We start from the raw sequence: 21,696 nt of genomic DNA, 5'->3' as shown, positions 1-21,696 counted from the left end.
AAGGGGCCAGATGAATGACTTGGTCACACTCTTGCTGTTCAAAGAAGCTCTTAGCTGCAAGGAGACTACTTTGTCCCTGGTGGTAGTCTTGACAAACTTTCTCCTTTTTTAGGACACAGCACTATGAAAGCACTCATAGAGTTCTGCTGTCCAATACGGCAGCCATGAGCTACATGCAGAGTTAAGCTTAATTTTAAGTTAATTGGGTCATATTAGACAAATCTATACCCTTGTTTATTTGAGGATCCTGATTGTCATTTTGCAGATATAGACCCTGATGCAAAGGGAGGTTAACCTCCTTTCAGTCATACATGTTGAGCATAGAAGTGGCCTCCATATTAAAATACTGACTCTCCAAATCCTTGCAATTGCATAGAGATCCAAAGTCATCATAACTCACCCTCTATTCCTAATTATAAAGTGAGTTCCTACTCAAACATCCCTAGCCAACTGGTATTGCTGCTATTAGACCTATATCTTTGGTCAATCTCTGTTCGTCTAATGTTGTAAATATTAGACAGTACAAAGCAAATAGATTATAAAATCAACTGAAATCTTCGGAAAGAGGCAATATTTCATGAAGTCCATGAAAGTGATATTGGAGATCAGCTCCAATCACACACGAAGCCGTTGGCACATTAGTATCTGTCAGAGGAAACACATGAAGAAAGAAAACATCACCACAGATAACATGAAAGATGCTTCCGAAGAGAATGATTTCAAAAGCAAGGGACTAAGAGAAGCTCCTGTGAAAACCGATCAAACTCCACTACATTTGACCTTCCTTGTGATCACTCTGAGAAAATCAAATATAAAGTGAAGGATTCTATATTGTGATTTTTATAATTTTATCAGAAATATTATACTCCCTACTCCCAAACCAAATGTGTCCTTTGTTTATAGAATTAGAGTATGACTGCAATTATAATTTAAATTTGTTAAATAAAATAAATGTATTTTCACCATTTCCACTTTATTTAGAGACAAAGCTTCAATGAAATGTTTCATTATTTGCCATTAATGTTTGTTTCTTTCCCCACCCTCATTTCTTGGAAATGAGGACCTCTGTGCTCCTTATAATGGCCAGCACTGGGTGGAATTAAGGTTGGATTGGCCATTAGGAGACTCACTTCTCAGGTATCCACCTTTGCTGCCACTCTCTTCTGGTGTGGAAGGCACAGAGGGGAAAGTAAGAAACAGATATTGCCAACACTGTGATTGACAAATCACTGAGAAAATCACAGGTCAGAAGCAAGGATGCTGTGTCATTGATGTTGAACAGGGTCCCTTAATCTGAAAGGTGTCATTTAGTTTTCATTATAGGCAATATTGCTATGTTAGGTATATTTAGTCTCTGTGAAGACTTCATAAACAGACCTTCCTTGATTAAATCATCAGGAAGTATGGTGGAATGGAGTAAGGCCACTGGAGTAAAGCGAGCAGGGTACTACTGGGTTATGAAACAGGACAGAATTAGCCAGATTCCAGTCTGATAAATTGTTTTCTCTGTCTCTTTACAATAAATAGCCAATCACCTTCTCCATACTCCCTCCTCCAGTAAAAGTAAATAGAGGAGATATTTTCTCAGCTTTCCCTCACTATGCTACTTCTGCCCCAAATTAGATACTATGCTACTTTGTATCTCTATGCAACTTTCTACTATGCTACTTTGTATCTCTCAGAAGGAGTCTGCCCAGAGCCCTGTCCCAAGAGTAGACTGACAGGCTGAAGGGCTTGGGGAAACCAGGAGCTCTAAGTTTTGACAGATATTGTAAGCACCCACTCCATAGCCACCTGTGACAAAACATGTAAAGATGAGGTTGTTTGAAAAATGCAGAGACAAAGACAGAGTGGGTGAGAGAAGTTGTCTGTTTTTAAAAAGGTATCTTTCTTCAACTACTTGATGACTCAATATTGCTCAGAGAAGTCCTATTCCAGGCCAGGTAGATATCTGAGGTTTAGAGCCCCAAACCAGGCCATGGGAATTGGGCAGTCACAGATAGAAAGGAAAGCTGGGGAGAAAGTGTGCTTGGGGGTGAGAAACACAGCACCACGCCTGTGTTACCTGGAAGGTTACCTGTGTTACCTGAGGCTAAGATACTAGCTTGAGAATCAGAGACTTTGACACTTGCTATCAGTGTGACCTTGAGCAAAGCCTTTTAACACTCCCAGTCTCAGTTTCCTTATCTGAATGATGGAGACATCAACAACTATTTCAGAGGAGTGTTGAGAAGATTAAGTAGGCCAGTGAGTACAAACTGCTGAGCACAGAGCAAGGTGCATAGTGAGTACCTGAAGGACTTGTGCTTGTGTCTATTCAGCATATGATGTTTATTGGTTACCTACTGTGTGCCCTCTTTATAAGTATCCTACTGCTGCAAATTGAGTTTCTCAGAAAGGGAAGTTGTTACATAGTTTATAGCAAGAGGCTGGGGAGGCAAGTCAGCTGATAAGCGTGTGCGCTCATCTCCCCTGCTAACCAGTTAGCTCCTGGAGGACAAGGGCCATTTCTGACTCTGCTTCCCATTGACTTCCCGGGTGTTGGAGGTACCAGGCACATAAGGAGGGCTCAGTAAACGTGTCTTGAAGGAATGAGTGAGTGTGTGAGAGGATGCCTCTCAGGTTCTGAAGTTAACGTTCGCCTTGGGCGGAATGGAGCTCCTTAAAGTCATCAGTCAGGCCCATGGCCAGGCCCTCCATGAAGATGTATCTACAAGCCAGGAAGACATCTGGCCATACCGACTCCACCCGCTGGCCCAGGGCACTCTAGCCAAGGCCCAGGGAGGCCATTGTTGGGAGAGACAGAGGGGCTGGAGTGGATCCAAGGCAAAGCATGTCTGATAAGTCTGTGGGAGTTGGGCCAGGTCTTCAGTACAGAGGAAGAAGCCAGAAGCATGTGAACTTAATGAGCCCCTACAGCTGTTTTTAATGGGGACCTGATCACTCGAGGGCAGTTCAGGGAGTGGAGGGACATGGCCTCAAAGACTTAATTAAAAGCTATGAAAGGGGAATGACACGTGGAAAGAGTCTGCTGAAAGGATGGAAAGGGGCCTGGCTTTTCCATTTAAAACGATGTCAACTGCTTGCCTGAAGCCAAAATTTAGAGTCAAAATGGGAAATGGATGATAGTTTCAAAGTGCAAAATGAGCATCAGATCAAGTTCAGCAATCCAGCAAATTCCATGCTTAATTTTCAAAGTGTGTGAACTTTGAAAATGATATTTGAATGGGGGCCCATCCCAATGGCTGCTAAAGGAGATCATTAGTAGTGAGGAAGGCATGCCCAAGTGGAAACTGTCATTGCCTGAAGTGTATATGTGGTTGCCGTCTGAGGTTTTAGGTTCAGGTGAGCCACTACTCTAAGGGAAGAACACGTCTGCAGACGTTTTTGTTTGATAGCTAATGTTTACTGAGTGCTTACCATTCGCCAGGAGCTGTGCTATACAGTTTTCATATATTATCTCATTCATCTTCATCATTACTCTGTGAGGTAGGTGTTTCTACCCCCATTGTATAATTGAGGAAACAAAGGCAAGACTTATTACTGTCAGGGTCACAGTTTGAAGCTATTCTAACTCCACAGCCTGTACCTTTAACCACTATGCTAGACCACCTGTGAAATCAGTTACTGAACAACTAATATATATTGTATGTTTTGAAGTCTAAGTGGGAATCCATTTCCACTTATTTTTATATATGAGAATGCACAGAGGCAGTGTGGGTTGTAGGAACACTGCCTCTAACTTTATTCATCAAATTATTCAACCAACTATTCATCCATCCATCCAACCAATCAACTAGAAACCAATCAATCAACCAACCCAACTATCCAAAACACCATCAATCACACTAGCCAACCAACCATCCATCTAGTCACCCAACTAACCAACCAACTGTCCTCAGTTCTTTTACCACAAATAGGGATTAGTAATTGTACAAGTAAAGGGCTTAACATAGGGCCTTGTGACACTGATTAATCAATATTATTGCTGAGCTGAGTTGTCTTGAGCTGAACACTCCAGTAAGACAATTAATGCCTCAAAGACAGAGGAGAGGTTTGAAGCCACTTGACTATCCTATGAATGGCATCCCCAAACTTACTGAAAGGGTGTTGATCATAAAACATCATAGGGTACTCTTTCCTACAGGAAAATTATTTTTGATCTGATGGTCAGGAAAAATTGGGGTTTTGCTGAAAAGCTGATTGATTAGTTTTTACTCTTTGGATAGTAACTCATACAGCAGTTATGTTTTGTTTGTTTTTTTAAACTGGCAGCCAGATCTTCGGGGGCTGAGCATTTTGTACTTTAGCTTCACCCTGGACTCCCTTTTATATTTCTCTACTTGTTTTTGCTTCACCTATTTTTGGAAATATACTTCTAATCTATGTTTTCTGAGTTAGAATTACGTTTGGTTAGGATTTCTTTAATCCCTGTGGTAACCAGAAGGAATATGAATGTGTGATCATTTATAAGTTCCAGTTTATGTATTGACTAATGGTTTGGCTGACTCAGAGAGAGGAAGGCTGCCTAAGCCAAAGTGAAAGGCCACTTCACACCTGCTTGATCCAAAATGTGGGGCAGAAGATACATGGGATTGGGTGCTGTAAAAACTTAAATCTGATGGACAGACTTAGGACAGTGGTAATGTTTTTTCTTTTATTGCTCATGTGTGGAATTCAAATTCCTCCTCCCAAGATTGAGGGAGAGGGAGAGAGATAAAGAGAAAGAAAGAAGGGAGGGAAAGGGAGTTGTAGGAGGGAAGCATTATGCTAGAATGCAACATTCTGAGTTTCAACTCTTAGATTTTTGGCTTATTACATGAAATTAAGCAAGTCATTTTATTTCTCTGATCCTCAGTTTCTCCCTCTGCAAAATGGGTCATATATTCCTATCCATTTCATTGGGTAGTTAAGAAGATGAAAAGAGGTACCACATGGGGAGAAAATTTTGAGAGCTGGAATATGAGTTTCAAATGGCAGTAATTTGTATCGTTTTTTATAAAATGCCAAAGTCCCAGTAGTGCTGTTCGTGGGATATTTATATCACATTTCTCCAGCTCTCATAAACTATCTGATTGGGAGAAGAAAGAAAAAGAAAGAAACAAAGCAAATGTCCTTGGGTTTTTGGAGATTGGTCCAGAGCAATATGTTAGACCTGGCTCTGTGAGACATTCCCCCTTAGTCATCCAGCCACTCCACCACCACCCACCTCCGCCCCTGCCACCCCCAACTTGATTAGGGCAGACACAGGGCCAGGAGGCCACCATACCTCATCATCACAGCTGACAGAGCATTTGCCATCCAGAGAGGCGCACTGTGGGGTGAGGGGGAAACAAAAGGAAACGTGTCATTTGGACACACCAGCGTCTGCTATGACTGCCACTTAGTTACTCAAGGACAGCCTATCAAAGTCCTAGCCTGTTATGTAAATACCAAATTTCATCCAAAGGGAATGCTCCAGGATGAACTGGCCCATCCTCTCTAGGATGAGTACCAGCTCCAAACAGTAATATAAAAGACAATTTGGGGACTTCCTGGTGGCACAGTGGTTAAGAATCTGCCTGCCAATGCAGGGGACATGGGTTCAAGCCCTGGTCCAGGAAGATCCCACATGCCCCAGAGCAACTAAGCCCGTGCGCCACAACTACCAAGCCTGCATTCTAGAGCCCATGAGCCACAACTGCTGAGCCCATGTGCCACAACTACTGAAGTCCATGCGCCTAGAGCCCGTGCTCCTCAACAAGAGAAGCCACTGCAATGAGAAGCCAGCCCGCTCACTGCAATTAGAGAAAGCTCACGCAACAAAGACCCAACGCAGCCAAAAATAAATAAATTTATTTTTAAAAAAAGACAATTTTTGGGTAACAGGGCCCTTTTTCATTTTAATTTATGTTGTCCATTTTAATTTATGCTTCATTCAATATTGTTGTCTTTTTAAGACCTCAAATCTTTGAGTAACAAGAAGTATAACTATGTATTCATTTAATTTTAAATTAACCCCCAGTGACTTTTTTTTTAAAACTCCTGTCTGTGTTCTTGGTACATAGTTTCCTAAAGTATCTTCATTTAAGAAATGATATACCATTTCAACATTTAGAATTGGACAGATGGAGGCAAATTATGTGTTGCCATTTCTGCTGAATTACTGAACAAATACCACTGAGATTACTTAGTACAGAATGTATAGTGCAAGTAAAGAATGTTCCCAGATTATCCAAGGCAGCGAAACCCTTGGCCAAAGAAGGCATGCTTAGTCTAACCTAGTTATGCAAAAGCCTTCAAAAGAGATTCACAAATAAGTAATTGGGCACCACAAGATTAAAAGAAAGTCACTATGAAAATCTGCAAAAGTCCCCAATACTTAGAAGAAACACTTCTCTTTTAGAAGGTCACTAGTTTGATCTCACAATTACAAGTGTTTGCAGGAGCAAATTCCTTGCTTTCCCAGCATGTGGTGTCTAACACGCTGTCAGCCCTTTATTTTGCAGTGAAATGAAAGGTAATCTGAGCAGCCCAGCAGTTCATTTTACAAATATTCATCGGAAATCTGGCACTTTTAGGCTCCGGGTACTCAAATGTGAACACCTGTATAATAACAGTGTTTAATGCTTCAACATGCTGCTTGTAACTTACCTGTCTGCTGGCAGTCCAGAACTTCCTTTGGAAAAATTCAAGTTTCATCTGAATGCCTACAGCTGGACAAATTATAAATAAAACATGGCATTAGAGATCTCTTTACACAATTATTTAAGATTATCATTGAAAATTATCTGTCAAGGTAAGATGCTGATGTAAGCATATCAGATAAGAACACTTAAAAACTAAATTTACAGTGAAGCATACAACTAAAACATTTTATCTTTCAGGTAAGGAATTTTCAAGGTTACCTGTACTCATAGAACTCTTGACAGAACAAACTGAGCACAGTGCAGATGGCTCTTTGGAGAGATGTTACTTGAGTGTTTCTAAAATTCATATACTTGCGGTCACCACCCTCCCCAGCACAGCTGAAAACAGGAATGGAAATAAGAAGGATATTCAGAAGATCATGGTTTCTTCAGGGTTCCCATTTCTGTTATCATTGCATGAACTTGCATGCCTAAAATGTGTACTCTGCATATATTTTTGAGATATGAAACTTGAAAAGTACTTGTCCTGAGGCTGGTGTTTGGAAGCAAGTCACTCGGCCATGATGTGACTTTGTTGAACTGTCCCCCAGCATCCACATCTCAGTGATCTTCTCTCCCCAGGAACTCTGGTGGAATTATATAGTTCTTTGCTTGTCTGTGGGAAGTTCCCTAAGGCAACAGTGAATGCTACTTCTAGTAAGAGAAATGTGCAGAAATGGAAGAGGTTAAGAAAGCGATTTGAAACTCTGGGAAGAAGAATTCGGTGGAACCTCAGAACTAGGCAATGAACAAGCTCACAATATTGCTCTCTATGAAGTCAAGACAAAGTAACTCTTGAAACCATTTTCGAAAGTACTCAAGTCAGGGAAAAAAGCTCGTCAGATGGTGAGAAAACTTTAGAGGAGATGGAAAGAAAGAATGAGACTCTGTGCTGGAAACACTGCACTCCCCAAGGGACACCATTTAGCCCTGGGCGGTTCTGCAAACTTCAGTCCATTGCACACAACTTCCCCAATTTTTGCCATATCCGTATACCACCAGTATTGTTATTTATCTTTCCACAGGTTTTTTCTTTTGCTGAAATACCTACAGTAACTTAAATCTACATAATAATACCTATCAAAAGAAATACACAATTACCAAAAAAAAAAAAAACAACAACAAAGAAAAACCAAGTTCACCCATATACTTTTATGTGGCCACCATGTTAGATGCCCCCCACCAACTCCCACCTTGGGTAAACATTCTTCTGCTGGCTTCTGGAACTTGAAGATTTATGAAGGTCTTGGGCTGTTACCCTTATAAGTACCAAGTGCATTTCTACTTCCTAAACAAATTGTTGGAGCAAGACCTGAGAGTCAAGGTTAACGGGGATATGTACACTTAGAGAGACTCATCCTCTATCTTTGCACTTAGAATGTCAGACTCTAGGGTAAGACTAGAGCTAAGCATGGCTGTAACATGCAGAATGGAAGACTCTGAAATGCACCATTTCAGCACTCTGGGCTCATCCCGCTTTGCCCAAAGTGTCTTCCATCTTCCAGAGCACAAGCTCCCCAGGGACAGGGACATGTTGTTGCTCCCCACTGAATCCCTGCCTCCAGCAAGGTGCCAAGCACATAGATGACTCATTGGTAAATGATTGCTTTTTTAGAAAAACTGTTCAGGTGATAGTATAGTTAGTAGATGGATGGATGGATAGATAGATAGATAAACATCAGTGTGAATTATAATCATACCTGAATAAAGGTTTTTCAGTGGCAGTTCTCAACACATTAGAACCATCTGGGGGACTTCAAAAAGACATTCTGATGCCTGGTGCCTTCCCCCTCCACACTAAGACCATTTAAATAAGAATTTCTGGGAGTGGAGCCTAGGCATGGGTATGTTTAAAAAGCACCTCAGGTGATCTGAATGTGCAGCCGGGGTTGAGCTAGGCTACTCCACAGGCCTTACTGTAGATAGCAAGTTGGCTATGGAGGACCTACCACGATATGGGCCATTTGGTCAGACTATAGCATAAACTGCTCTTCCTAGCCCTGGAGAAAATTTCAGAGAATACCTGAAAGAAGCTGATATTGAAGCCTGAAGGCTGTTCACTGCAGTTTCAAATGAATCTTGTCTTCCAAAATGCCTGACAATCCATATCCCCATTGGAGATGAACCAACTGAGGAAGCTGTAAGCCAAAGTGCTGGCTGGGTTTTTAGTCAGATCCACCAGCAGGCAGAGGTAAGAGCTTGACCTGGACTTACTTAAGAAGGGGCTTGAGGCAAGTATCTCTGGTTCTACCAAACACAGGGAGGGATGACAGAAAGCTGACCTCAGAGCAGAAGGCCTTAAAATTGTGTGACATTCAATCACTGGTATCTAAGGGGAGGGAGGAAAACGAGTTTTCTCTCTTCCTCCGTGTGTATCTCTGCAGGCCAAGGTCAACAGCCACGGCAGGCTTCGAGACACAACAGGATAACAGCAGAGGGTTCCTTGAGAGAGTCACCCCACGGTGACCTTTCTATGGTGTTTCTATTCCCAGCAACCCAGAGCTGCCCCTGGCCCACCCATTGTCTATTGAGTTCCCCTGTCAGTCACCCATGCCCTTTCTGAGCACCCTTCCCATTCTCTGATGGAGGCCCTGTTTTCACCTCTCTAATGAAGCTAGCTGCTCCCTCCTGGGTGTTTATCCATCTCACATACTTGCAGCCTGCTATCATCTGCCCCTTTCAGTCTGTATCCCAGCTCCTCAGAGTGCTTTAATCTTGCTTCATGAGTCAGTCCCTCCATCGCATTAATCATGCAGGCTGCTTCTCTCTGATCTCCCTCCAGCAGGCTGCATCCTCTCCCTGGTCCTGATGCCCTAAACTAGACACTACTTGCCTCACTCCTCACTCACTCCCTGTCTGGGCCATGAGGTCGATGCCAAAGGACTCCCAGACAGTCTTGATTATAATGGATCTGCTCCATTTTGCCCTGGCTGTGTTTTTTGTTGCCCACACCCCTTCCAGCAACTCTAGCCCATGGTTTCCCACTTCCGGGTTTGTAGTGCGTTCACCTACAAGTTAATATACTTCTCTATGATTAAGAGATTCACAAGCCCATTGGTGGGTCAATTTCACAACCATTTGTTCCGTGGCGCTTTCTATGCCAAGCTCTAAGCTGGGTGCTAAAGGGAATGAGACAACATGCTCCCTCAGAGTCTATGTGGGGAGTGGCCACGTGGTAAGAGCAACATCAGAGGCTTAAACAGAGAACTGTGGAGCACAGAGGATGGGGCAGACTTGGCCTGGGGGAATCGGTAAGAACTTTGTGTAGGATAAAGCATGGAGATCTAACTCATAGAAAAAGTAAGAACAGAGGAAAGATGAGAATCAAGTGCAGAAACAGCACAGGCAAAAGGATGGAGCCTTTTCAAAGACCGTACTGTCTTCTGAGGCTTGAAAGAATGCGAGTGGGGGAGATGGTTGTGTGGGCTGAGGTCAAATGGCAAATGGTCTTGAATGTCAGGCCAACACACCTGAAGAGTATCCTGTAGGCCAAGAGTTGGCCCAAGGGCCAAATTTAGCCTCTTTTTATCAATAAAGTTTTACTGGCACACAGGCACCCTTATGTGTTTACGTACTGTCTGGTACAACAGCAGCGCTGAGTAGTTGCAACAGAGGCTGAATGGCCCACATAGCCTAAAATACTTACTGCTTGGCCATTTACAGAAAAAGTTTGCTGACACCTGCTTTAGGGTCTGAGGAGCCATTTAAGATATTTAAGTAGAAAAGTCAAAGGACCTCAGATCTATATTTTAGAAAGTCCACAATGAAAGCCCTGAACAGGAAGGACTAGGGAAATGGCCCAGAGAGTGAGGTGAGTCAGGCAGCCACAGCCACTGGGTGCATTTGGCTAATTATCTCTTAAGTACAAATTGATTTTAAGTAAAAAACAAACAAGCAAACACCAAAAAATCAGAAAAAAAACTCCCCTCCACAAACAAACAAAAATGCTTAAGGGCATTCCTATGGCTAATTCTATTCAGAAAAACAAACACAAGCTTCCACAAACAGAAATTTAGCTTCCTCTTGCTATTTTCCTTTGTTTTGTTCCAGTTTTATTTTTCCTGTTTTCAACTTTTATCAGAAAAAAGATCATCGTTACTTCAACAACTCCTCCTCTCTTCTCCCATCCCCCACACATCCCAAATGGAACCTGAGATATTTGTCATGCCCGTCTATTTTGTTCTTTCAACATTTCAAGCCATAACGGTATATTCTGATTCAAGTCAATCCTGCTAATTTAATAAGAAAAACAAGGACTGAAAATGCTTTAGCGAAACCCAAGTCCCAAAGAGAATGCAGAAAATTAAAACACCATTCCTGGGGTTTGAAATTTTTTAGACAGTCCAGAAAATCATCAACATATTTCTCCTGGAGTTCATGGTGCTCCTCACTTCCATTTGATTATAAAGGCTCCCCGGCTCCCTGCTAGGAACTTTCAACACAAGGATGGAGACAGAGTCCCTTTTCCTTGACTGCATCTTGTGGTTCCTTACTCACCTCCCAGGAGCGGAACTGACCCAGACGAAAGTATCCATGGGGACCCTTCCCAGAATGCCAATATCATGTAAGCCTCCTAGGACAATGACCTTAAGATACTAGGATGGTCTTTGGAAACCAACAAAACAGCAAAATCATCGTTATGAGAATTGTCATCCCAAAGAGCCCCAGAGCCTTTCATATGAAATATTCATGCATCTGGAGCACTGACACCTCATAATTTGCTTTGAATTAGTCAGGTTACTGTTGCCGCAACATACCTCAATACTCTAAAGTATACCTGAGTACAGATTTTCAGCTCAGCAATACAGACCACAGAGCTTCCATGAAATATCTTCCTTCCAGTCTTCCTCTTTCCCTAACTCTCTAACTTCCTTCCTACCTACTTTCCCCCTCCCTCTCTTCGTCCCATGTTTATCAGAAACCAGATACGTGACAGGTGGTGAATGTATTGAAATGAAGACATAAGGGATGCAACAGCCATGGATGGAGGCCTGGGGAGGGCAGTCAAATCACTGAAGAGAGGATCATACTTCAGGATATTCAGAGCTGACGAGTCGAGCATGATCCAAGCACCAAAACACAATGGCACTTCATTTGCAGAATGTCAGTGATGAGTGCACTGGAATTGGGACCAACAGCTGACCTCAGATGCTGCACTCCTATGTTGTCCAAATTGGTGGCCACTAGCTGCATGTAGCTATTTAAATCAAAATTAAATAAAATTAATAATTTAGTTCCTAAGTTGCACTAGCCACATATTAACTGCTCAATAGCCACATGAGGCTAGTGGCTACTATACTGGACCCAACAAATCCAGAACATTTTCATCATCGCAGAGAGTTTAATTGGACAGTCATCACTGATAACAGGAAGGAACACAGAGAGGAAGTGGAGACTGGTGTCCCTTGAGGATGAAAGTTAACGTTTCCCACAGACCCGTCCGTGCTACCCACTACCTGGAGGTGAAAGAAATGAGGATGACTTAAGTATGGGGGATCTAGAGCAGACAGACCTGCCCGTGTGAGAAGACCTGGATTTGCAAGGGGAAGATGGTAATTAGTTTGAGAGAAACCCAAAGAAATCAATGCAATATGCTCAATGTGGCTACCACCCTCAAGATTTATTTATTTTGCTTTATAAAATTTGAGAATACAAATTACATTTCCAGTGCTATTATATTCAAATGCATTCAAGATGAAATCATGCATGCATCTCATATCAGGTTAATAGACATGCATTCAAGTGTAATCCGAGACTCACCAAAGAACAATGTTACATGTAAAATTAGAAATAAAATAACTTTTTCATATTGTATTCATTTAGAAATAATTTTCTGTGGGCTTGGCCTCAACTGGCAACTTACCCTTAGGAGCACAAATCCGGTTTGTAAAACAGTGCTTACCACGCCTGGCACCCAAGCTCACACAAAACACCCCTACCTCCATTTGCCCAGTTCTCCAGCCATGCGATATATTCACATACACATAGAGAGCTCATCCAGGAGACAGAAAAACAATCCTGCCGCCATCAACAAATTATAACCAGGAAAGTGTTTACCAAGAGCTCTGCTTGTGAACACTGTTTCTAAGACAGCTGGGTACCCAGGGGTACATCATTTCACTTCTCTGTCTCTACAAAGAGAATCACACTGGCTCTAGCTTCTGAACAGGACTTTCATGGGATGGGGATAAATGATACAAAATAAAAGGATATGTATCAGAACACTCTAAAGGGTTGACAGTGTTGTCAACATTCATGTAATGATTTGTTCCTAGTTTTTAATCCTTTTTGCTTGTATTTCACCACCAAGTACACCTTTTGTGCCAATATATTGACACTGAACAGAAGATTCATCCACGATAAATCCATACTGTCCACTGCTACCAAGGTCCCTTAGGATGTAATGTTGGTGGGTAAACACTCTACAAAATTATAATACCTTAGAAGTGGGGAAAAGCCATGTGAGCACCGGCAAAATGAAGCAGAAAACAGAAGGCAAAGATTCCTTTCCAGCTGAGCAAGCTTGAAATGGATTACTTTCCCTTCAGGATTAATGAAAGGTGTGCTCCACCCCTCAGATACCATCACTCACCCCTCTGGGATTGTGATTACCCATGCACACTCAGGACAAGGTTAGATGTGGGTCAGCGTATAGAATCCAAGAGGGTTTTGTCCCTGATACTGTCACCGTCAGCTCCATGTGCTCATCAGCCAGGCTACCTGGTCACAAAGCTTCTCAACTGACTGGCTACTGCTGGCAGCATGGGGACAATTATTTCATTCCAGTGCTCAGGCAGAAAATCAGATCCCAGAGCTCCCCTGGGCTGGCTTGGCCCACAAACAGGAGTGTTTTCTTCTAATAGATTCCAATTCCAATTCATGGGTAGGAATATGGTAGAAAACCGTATCCTTATTAGAGAAAATAAAACTCTAATAAGTTAATAAATAAAATACATGCTAAGGGTTTCCTTTGTATTTCATCACTTAGGAGTGGAACAAGTCTTAAAATCCAAATTCTACAAGTACATGCTGGCCATACATTTTCTCAACTAGAAAATGAGCTCCTTTCTGGTCATATTTCTCAAGCAGGGTAGTGGCTCTTTTTACACAGCTGGGTTAATATCTCCCACCTTGTCCTCAGCCCCATTCTGACAGAGTCCCTGAATTTTCATTCCTTTGTGCCCAACAGCAATGATGGCTTACAGTGACAGTAACAAGGCATGGCATATTTGGATTACAACTTGCCTTAATTAACGGTCAACTGTAATAGCTGCTAGCCAAGCCACATTTGTTTAAATGTTTTCTTCTGTTTGTTTTCAAAATAGTTAATTGCAAGTAGAACTAACAATGAATCTGAATGTCACTTTTTTGGAATATTTCATGATTAACTGGGGGTTTGGGAAAAGGCCACTGTCCTGGAGTGCTGAGGAAAAGAACTCTAACCTTCCTTACATCAAATACAAGCCCATTCCAGGGGTCTGCTAATGTCCAGGATAAATGACTTACCACATGAATAACAGTTTAAAACTGTAATGTGAATTATGACATAACTCATCTGTTAAATATTTCATGTGAAGATTTTAATGATTTGCATGATGGAATGTTGGACAAAAAACACAACTGAAATCCTGGGACTAATTTGGGCGAAACTGAGAACAGAGTATCCTCATGGAGATGAGGGGGAAGAAAAGGCAGCTGCATTTATGCCCCCCTGGGTGTCAGACTGGCAAGTCCAAAGGCTTTCTTAAAAGATTATAGGGACGGGAGAATGATCAGCAACAACCTTTTGAAAAATATTTAGATCAAAGCCACTATTTGTTTATTATAATCTTGGTAAAGCCTGAACATTAATCTCCAAGGTATGGTATTATTTCAGAAATTAGGGGAAAAAAAACATTCTCACAGGAGCAGACACACCTCATATTTTAGCCTACGCCGAGTGAAGAAATACAATGATAAAAGGGGAGGAGGTATTTTAAATATAAACCCCTCACCGATTGCATATTTCACTTCTGAAGTATACCCTGTGGTATTGGGGTGGAGGGGGGGGTAATCTTTCTTATATATGCTTTTAAGTAACAAAGAGCTACATGATATATGTCTGTGGTGAGAGAGAGGGAGGGAAACAAGACTCATTATCGCTTGATTGACAACGCGATAGCAGAAGATTTTCTTTGAAGACTCATAGCTGCAGAGGTCTGTTTTAATCTGGAACCATCCCCACTCACTGTCTGTGACTGGCTTCCGGGAATGTGTGTGTAGGAAGGCCTGATCCCTTCGCCTACACATTTCTTTTGTAGTCACTTTGTTTTTGTCCTGTCAGAGCTTCTTGGGAGCAGTCACCTTTGGTAAAGTATAATAAATGACAATTATGAATGTTTCCTCCATTTAGATTCTAATTACTTGACAGAATCAATGTTGAAAAGAATTAGCAGGCCTGTGGAATGGAATAATAATTTTCTTTTCACCCCTGAGGTAATCTGGAAGCATTTTTCCAGACTTCATCTGAAGAAACCTATATTCCCTCAGCTTTCTGAGGCCACTGAAGCTGGCATCAAATAGTTTTTGTCAGATCATTTTATGCTCACAAAACTCTTCAAATAACATTATTTCAATAAGGTTTTCAAGCCAGTACATTTTTAGAGTCAATTCCCATCCTTTCAAACTTTCAGAATAAAACATTTAATAAGCCTCAGGCTTCATTGTATTTTAATCAGGGTTACGCAAATCAATGTCCATTAAGAAAATTATAAGTTTCCAAATTATAGCTCCCCAGTTAATAATTTCTTATTAGGTCACCACCTAATAACAGTTACCAAAGAGATTATAACAAAATCAGGGGTCACATTTCCAAACATTTCAAAACCCATAATAGAATGGTCACATATATTTGCCAAACACCTCTGAGCTGGATGTTGATGACTGTATTCAATGCAAAGCAGCACTAAAACATCCACATGAGAATGTAAATTGGTGCAACCACTACGGAGAACAGTATGGAGATTCTTTAAAAAACTAAAAATAGAGCTACCATATGATCCAGCAATTCCACTCCTAGGTATATACTTAGAAAAAAAGAAAACACTAATTCGAAAAGATACACACACCCCAATGTTCATAACTGCACTATTTAGAATAGTCAAGACATAGAAAGAACCCAGTGTCCATCTACAGACGATTTGGTTTAAGAAGATGTGGCATGCATACACACACACACACACACACACACACACACACACACACACAATGGACTATTACTCAGCCATAAAAAAGAATGAAATATTGCCATCTGCAGCAATAGAGATGGACCTAGAGAATATCATACTAAGTGAAGTCAACCAGTGAAAGACAAATATTATATGATATCACTTATATGTGGAATCTAAAAAGTAATACAGATGAATCTATATACGAAACAGAAACAGGGCTTCCCTGGTGGCGCAGTGGTTGAGAGTCCGCCTGTCGATGCAGGGGACACGGGTTCGTGCCCCGGTCCAGGAAGATCTCACATGCCGCGGAGCAGCTAGGCCCGTGAGCCATGGCTGCTGAGCCTGCGCATCCGGAGCCTGTGCTCCGCAACAGGAGAGGCCACAACAGTGAGAGGCCCACGTACCGCAAAAAAACAAACAAACAAACAAAAAAACAGACTCACAGACCTAGGAAATAAACTTATGGTTACCAAAGGGGAAAGGGAGGAAGGGAAGGGATAAAATAGGAGTACGGGATTAACAGATACAAACTACTATACATAAAATAGATAAGCAACAAGGATTTACTGTTTAGCACAGGGAAGTATATTCAATATCTTGTAATAACCTACAATGGAAAATAATCTGAAAAAATATATATATATAACTGAATCACTTTGCTATTCACGTGAAACTCACACAATATTGTAAATCAAATGTACGTCAATAAAAAAAATTTCACATGGACAGTTCACGGAGCTGGAGGAGGGTGTCCAGTTACTCTGATTCTCCAGCTTATGTTCCAGGGCACAGAGAAGGAAAGGGACTTGTCCAAGCACACCCAGCTCATCCTAGGGATTCTGAGTCCATTCAGACCCCCCAAAACTCAGATCCCTCCAGGACTGGGTGGGAACTGTGGTGAATGAGAGACTACCCTGGTGTGAAGGGAGCATCTCAGCTCAGCTGATGCCTTGTGGGAATATCTTCTGGATCCTGCAAGTTATTCTGATGCTGCAGGAGAAGCTGAAAATCTAGAATTAATATACAGACAGTTCACTGAAAACTTCACAGCACTCTGATAGGGTTGCCAGATAAAAATTTCTGATTTACTAAATCTGGCAATCCTACACTGAGAATCACATGGCACATCCCAGGCAATAAGCTGGGGTGACCACTGTTGCATGTTTAGCCCTGAGAGCACTGAGATAGCTTGTGTTCTGCAGTGAAATATCAGGACTGGAAACCAAGGTCGCCTCCATCAGCATGACTTTCGTGATTTTACTGTTTACTACAGAAGATTCTTGCCCAGAAAGATAAGGCTATAAACCAGTAAAAATACTTTATGATTTACTTGAGAAACTTCCCTTATATCAACTTATCTGAACAACAACAGACTGATCAAGAACAAGAGAGGGCTCAATTAGAGAAACTGCTCACTTATCAGACAACTCTGGATTTATCAAGACTCAAGAGGTACACCATTCTTAAAGGAACCCAATCTCGATCAGATCCCCACACTGAAGACCCACCCAGACCCCAAAACCCTATCAACACCTGCCTGACTACCCTTTCTTGGACACTCGTAAGACCCTGTCAGGGCGGTGTTCTCCCTCACTGAGATAGGGAATAAACCTGATTTTGCTTGGTCTACGGACTCTTCTGATGGTCTTTTTGTCAATAGTCAAACCGGCTTTATTTTTATCAAAGCACTAATCTGTATTTGGCATTAAATTATATTATGTATTGTTTACTGTGTTTTTTTCCTACCTAGCTAGTGTTAAGCTCCTGGAGGGCAGAGGCTGTTTGTTTACACCTATATTCTCTGTACCTAGAGAAGTGCCCAGCCCAGGTAGGTACTTATGATACAGGTCAAAGGAATGACCAGGCAGTTTGATGCTGTGCTGATGGCGATGTCAACTATTCTCAGACTGTTTTCTCTCTCAGGAGACCTACCTTTGCCATCCAGGTATCTTGGGCTCTGTCCTGAGGGAAATGAAGAGCCATGAAAAGGTTCTCAGCAAGGGATGGATGTGAGATGTGAACAGACCCATGCTTTGGAACTATCTGCAGGTGGAGGTAGTGGCCTGTATAGTTTGTGTGAGGGGCTGGTTAGGATTTGGTAGCATTCATCGAATCAGGTGAGAGATGATGGACTCCCACCCAGCAGAGGGCACTTGGGGTTGGATGGTAAGGTGTAGTCTTGTTTCCAATCCCTCCTGGCTGAGTGAAGCCTGGAACCCTGAGTTTTTCCACTGGTACATCAATCTCATCTGTGTCTTGCCAGACACTGTCCATTTTTCCACCTCAAGGGCCCATCATTTTAGGTTGGTAAATTTCAGCATGTTTTGATTTTGCTTGTAAATGAATTATTTCATGAAAGATGTTTGTCTGCTCACCAGGCATGTCTTGGAATTACTGTTCTCTTAAGATAGTATTAGGGAAGTAGTCAATAAAGAGGGAGAACCTACAGGATGAGTAGGAATTCATGAGGACCTAGTGACCTGGTGAAGAAGGACGGTGGAGACAGCATTTTAGGCCACATGCAAAACCCCAAGCTGGGAATAAGCTTGACGTGTCTGAGAAAAAAACTCCAAGACCATCTGCATGGCCAGTGCAAGTGAAGAAGGTACACTTCCCTAGTCTCTCTCAGACAACAAGCAGGGCCTGACAGGGAGGTTCAAACCAGACCTGGTGAGCATTCTGGGGACAGCTCCTCAGAAGCAGAATTGCCCTCTTGATGGTGGGTCAACACGGCCATTATCTCAGTCTCTAGCCAGTGTCTCCATTTCATTTGACATGGAAAGGACGATAACAACAGAAACAGCCATGGGAAGACCATGTGCTTTTGAGTGTGCTCATGCGGGAAGGCAGCCTGCAAAGACAAGACCAGCACACCATTGGGCCTGGTTCCCTCTCACCATCTAGACCCCCGTTCTAAAGTCAAATACCTGGGTGGTAACGTGTTCGGCTATGGCAAACCTGGACTAGGTCCTCCCACAATAGCCGCACACAATGTGTTTTTGAGCAGGGAGGCAGAGGGAATGGGAAGTACAAGAGGGGTGAACAGCATTTTGGAGTAATCAAGCCTTTTTTCCCCCTCCAACCTCTTGGAATCTCAAAAGCTTGGAATATTTGGGAATTAGCCATGGGGTGAAGGATGCCAGTTTTGTCCCATAATTTAACCAGGCAGATGTTGAGGATGGAAAAACCATTTTCTGTCATTAAACAATTGCTCCCAAACACATACTTGGAAATACTTGAGTCTCTCATTTGGGTTCCTGAACTGGCTTTCAGAACAGACTGCACTGGGCATGTTCCTGTGCGGAGACAGGGTGGGTGCTTCCTTCTCTGATTTCGCAGCAAGTCCAAATCCCTCTCAGCAGGGTAGAGACCACTGTAGACAGGCCTCAGTGGTAAGTAAGGCTGCCTGATCTCAATGCCCCTCAACTCAGGCAATTATTCTTTCTCCAAAGGTTCCTTGGCACCCAGTAGCCTTCAGTAAAGGCTGACTGACTGAATGAATGAATGAACAAGCAAATGCACTATATATTCCAGGCACTAGGCAGTTAATCAGTTGCCTCTTGTGCTTCCTTTGAGGGATAACACTTTGAAAGACAGTTGTTACCAACGTTCTTCCCAGAGTTTCCTGGCACACCCCGGCTCTTCTCCATTCCCTCATCTAAAGCATTCCATGCTTAGGGCCTTGGGGAAGGGAGGCATAGAGGAACTCGAGTCTCCAAAGCTGAGGCCCAGAGGAATCTCAGGGCTGGAAGGACATTATGGCAACTGCCTGGGCCTGTTCCTCCCCTCTCGACCCTGCCTCCAGCCCCTAAACTGACTGCATGGGAAAGAAGATCTGACTGGAAAGGGAAGCCAGAGATGTGGCGGCCCAGAGGAAAGACCTGCGCCAGGACGTCCTCGTAGGTGTCAGCCTTCCCTGCTCCTACCCTGGGACACTGGAACTCGGCTTCCGCTAGCCCTGCTACTGCTGCCAGAGGCTGCAGACAGACGGCGCAGCCCGAGGCTCCCTGTTGGCTTGTCAATAAGGCCCAGAGGGCTGCTGACTGACTCTAGGGCCACCTTGGGCTGGAATGAGGACACCGTGCATGGCACTGACGTGTAGCTGAGTCTCCACATAGTTTTTCCAAGACTGATATACTGTGCATCACTCACCAGTCTAAGGTGCTGCCAACCCTCTATCACAGGCCCCAGATTCATTTCATTTCCTGGCCTGGACTCCTTGTAGATTCCATGTTACCTGCAAGGACCTTGGGTTTCAAACCACTGTGGGATGTTTCATCTTTTTTGCTAAAAGTTAAACAAGCTGGACCTGATGTAATCACAACTACCCAGAACATCTGCAGCTCTGCTGAGAGTTTGTAAAATCTGAAGATTTGATAAAATCCTCACAGGTAGATACTGTCACTGTCACCTCTGTTTTAATTCTGAGGATATGAAGGTTTCTGAGTGGTCAACCTAGAGGTCAACCACATGGTTAAGAAGCTGAGAGGGACTCTGGAGGAACTAGGATTTGAACCCAGATCTTCATGACTTCAGAGACGTTGAAAAACAAATATCTAAATGAATGAGCTAAAGGGAGTCACCTAAAATTACTCAAAAAGGATATGTATTTAATGAGCCTATCCCTGTAGAAAAGACTAACACTTTGCTTACTATGAGACTGGTAAATCTACACATTTTCTCATACATTTTGCTTTATGTTTTAATTTTTCTTTCCAATTCCTGTGAACCGATCAGTTTCCTGCAGGCCAAAAAGAGTTCCTCAGAGGCTCCTGGCATCTTTCAATGCCTCCAGGCCTTCATGCTTGCTGTCCCTCTCTGAAGAAAGAAGACAGGAGAGAAAACTCCTTGGAAACAAGGCAGTGGCCCAAAGGAAACCCATACCTACCTCAGAGCAGAGACAACAGCCTTTGTCTCTAAGGAAGAAGAAAACAGAGAGAAGAAATGGCCCAGGACATGAAGGGCTGCAGGAGCTGGTCCCAACAATAGAGGACACACAGGGCACACACCGTGGGCCAGGCACCCAACTAACATGATCCCACTTAACTCTTCAGCAATCTCAGAGAGAAGATGTTTTTTCCATTTTAAAGATAAGCTGCAGGCGGTCAAGTGACTTAACTAGGGCCACACAACTGCTAGAACTTGATGGAATTGGGATTAGAGGCCACAAGCCTGACTCAAGAGCCTGCTGCCCATTTTCCTACATGCTTCTCCATGGGGCTGCATCACCCCCTAGGGGACTGTTTTGGAAGTTTGTAGTTTGATACAGTAACTGGAAGGCCTACAATTCACAAGACAGACCCCAACAAAGAATGGTTCCATGCCCCTCAGGGCTTCAAGTGCTCTGCCTGGTATTGATGTGCTTGGAAAGCATGATCCATAGCTGGGCCTTGAACTGAATTCTGTTCTACATCTAAATACAAAGTATGTCTTGCACATGAAAATTTCTAAAAATGTAACCTCAGTCCTGTGAAAGAGAGAGACAAATACACTCTGTTTTGCCTGAAACTTGACTATTTCAGAGAATCCCATTGCCAAGGAGGCATGGTTTGTTGTTGAGAGGCCCATACAGCAGCTATTGCATTTACAGAGATTCTGTGCAAGCTTCTGGCCTCTTCGTGCTGTCTCTTTTTATAGTTCTGCCCAAACATTTACACACTAAAATATATATTATCCTCTTATAAACTACTCTCCTTTTATTTCTTGATATTGTAGTGGGAGCATTCTATAGATTTTTTTTTTTTTTTTTTTTTTTTTTTAAACTTTAACGGGACTTTTTTTTTTTTTTTTTTTTTTTTGGGGTGTTGTTCAACGCAAAC

At 42.6% G+C, this 21,696-nt stretch overlaps 1 protein-coding gene across 1 annotated transcript in view; it reads left to right on the top strand.

Annotated features, from left to right (window-relative positions):
* Positions 1-2,652: 2,652 nt before the first annotated feature.
* The window catches only part of LRTM1 (leucine rich repeat transmembrane protein 1), a 54,447-nt gene continuing 35,403 nt past the window's right edge, over positions 2,653-21,696 (top strand). Inside the window, exon 1 of the mRNA XM_007450751.1 lies at positions 2,653-2,791. Coding sequence (XP_007450813.1) covers positions 2,653-2,791 — 139 coding nt within the window. The remainder of the gene's footprint in view (positions 2,792-21,696) is intronic.

Source organism: Lipotes vexillifer, unplaced genomic scaffold, assembly GCF_000442215.2.
Source record: "Lipotes vexillifer unplaced genomic scaffold, Lipotes_vexillifer_v1.1 scaffold1100, whole genome shotgun sequence".
In the NCBI taxonomy this organism is placed as follows: domain Eukaryota; kingdom Metazoa; phylum Chordata; class Mammalia; order Artiodactyla; family Lipotidae; genus Lipotes; species Lipotes vexillifer.
The sequence above is the reverse complement of the archived record's forward strand: the minus strand, read 5'-3'. Positions and strand labels throughout refer to the sequence as shown.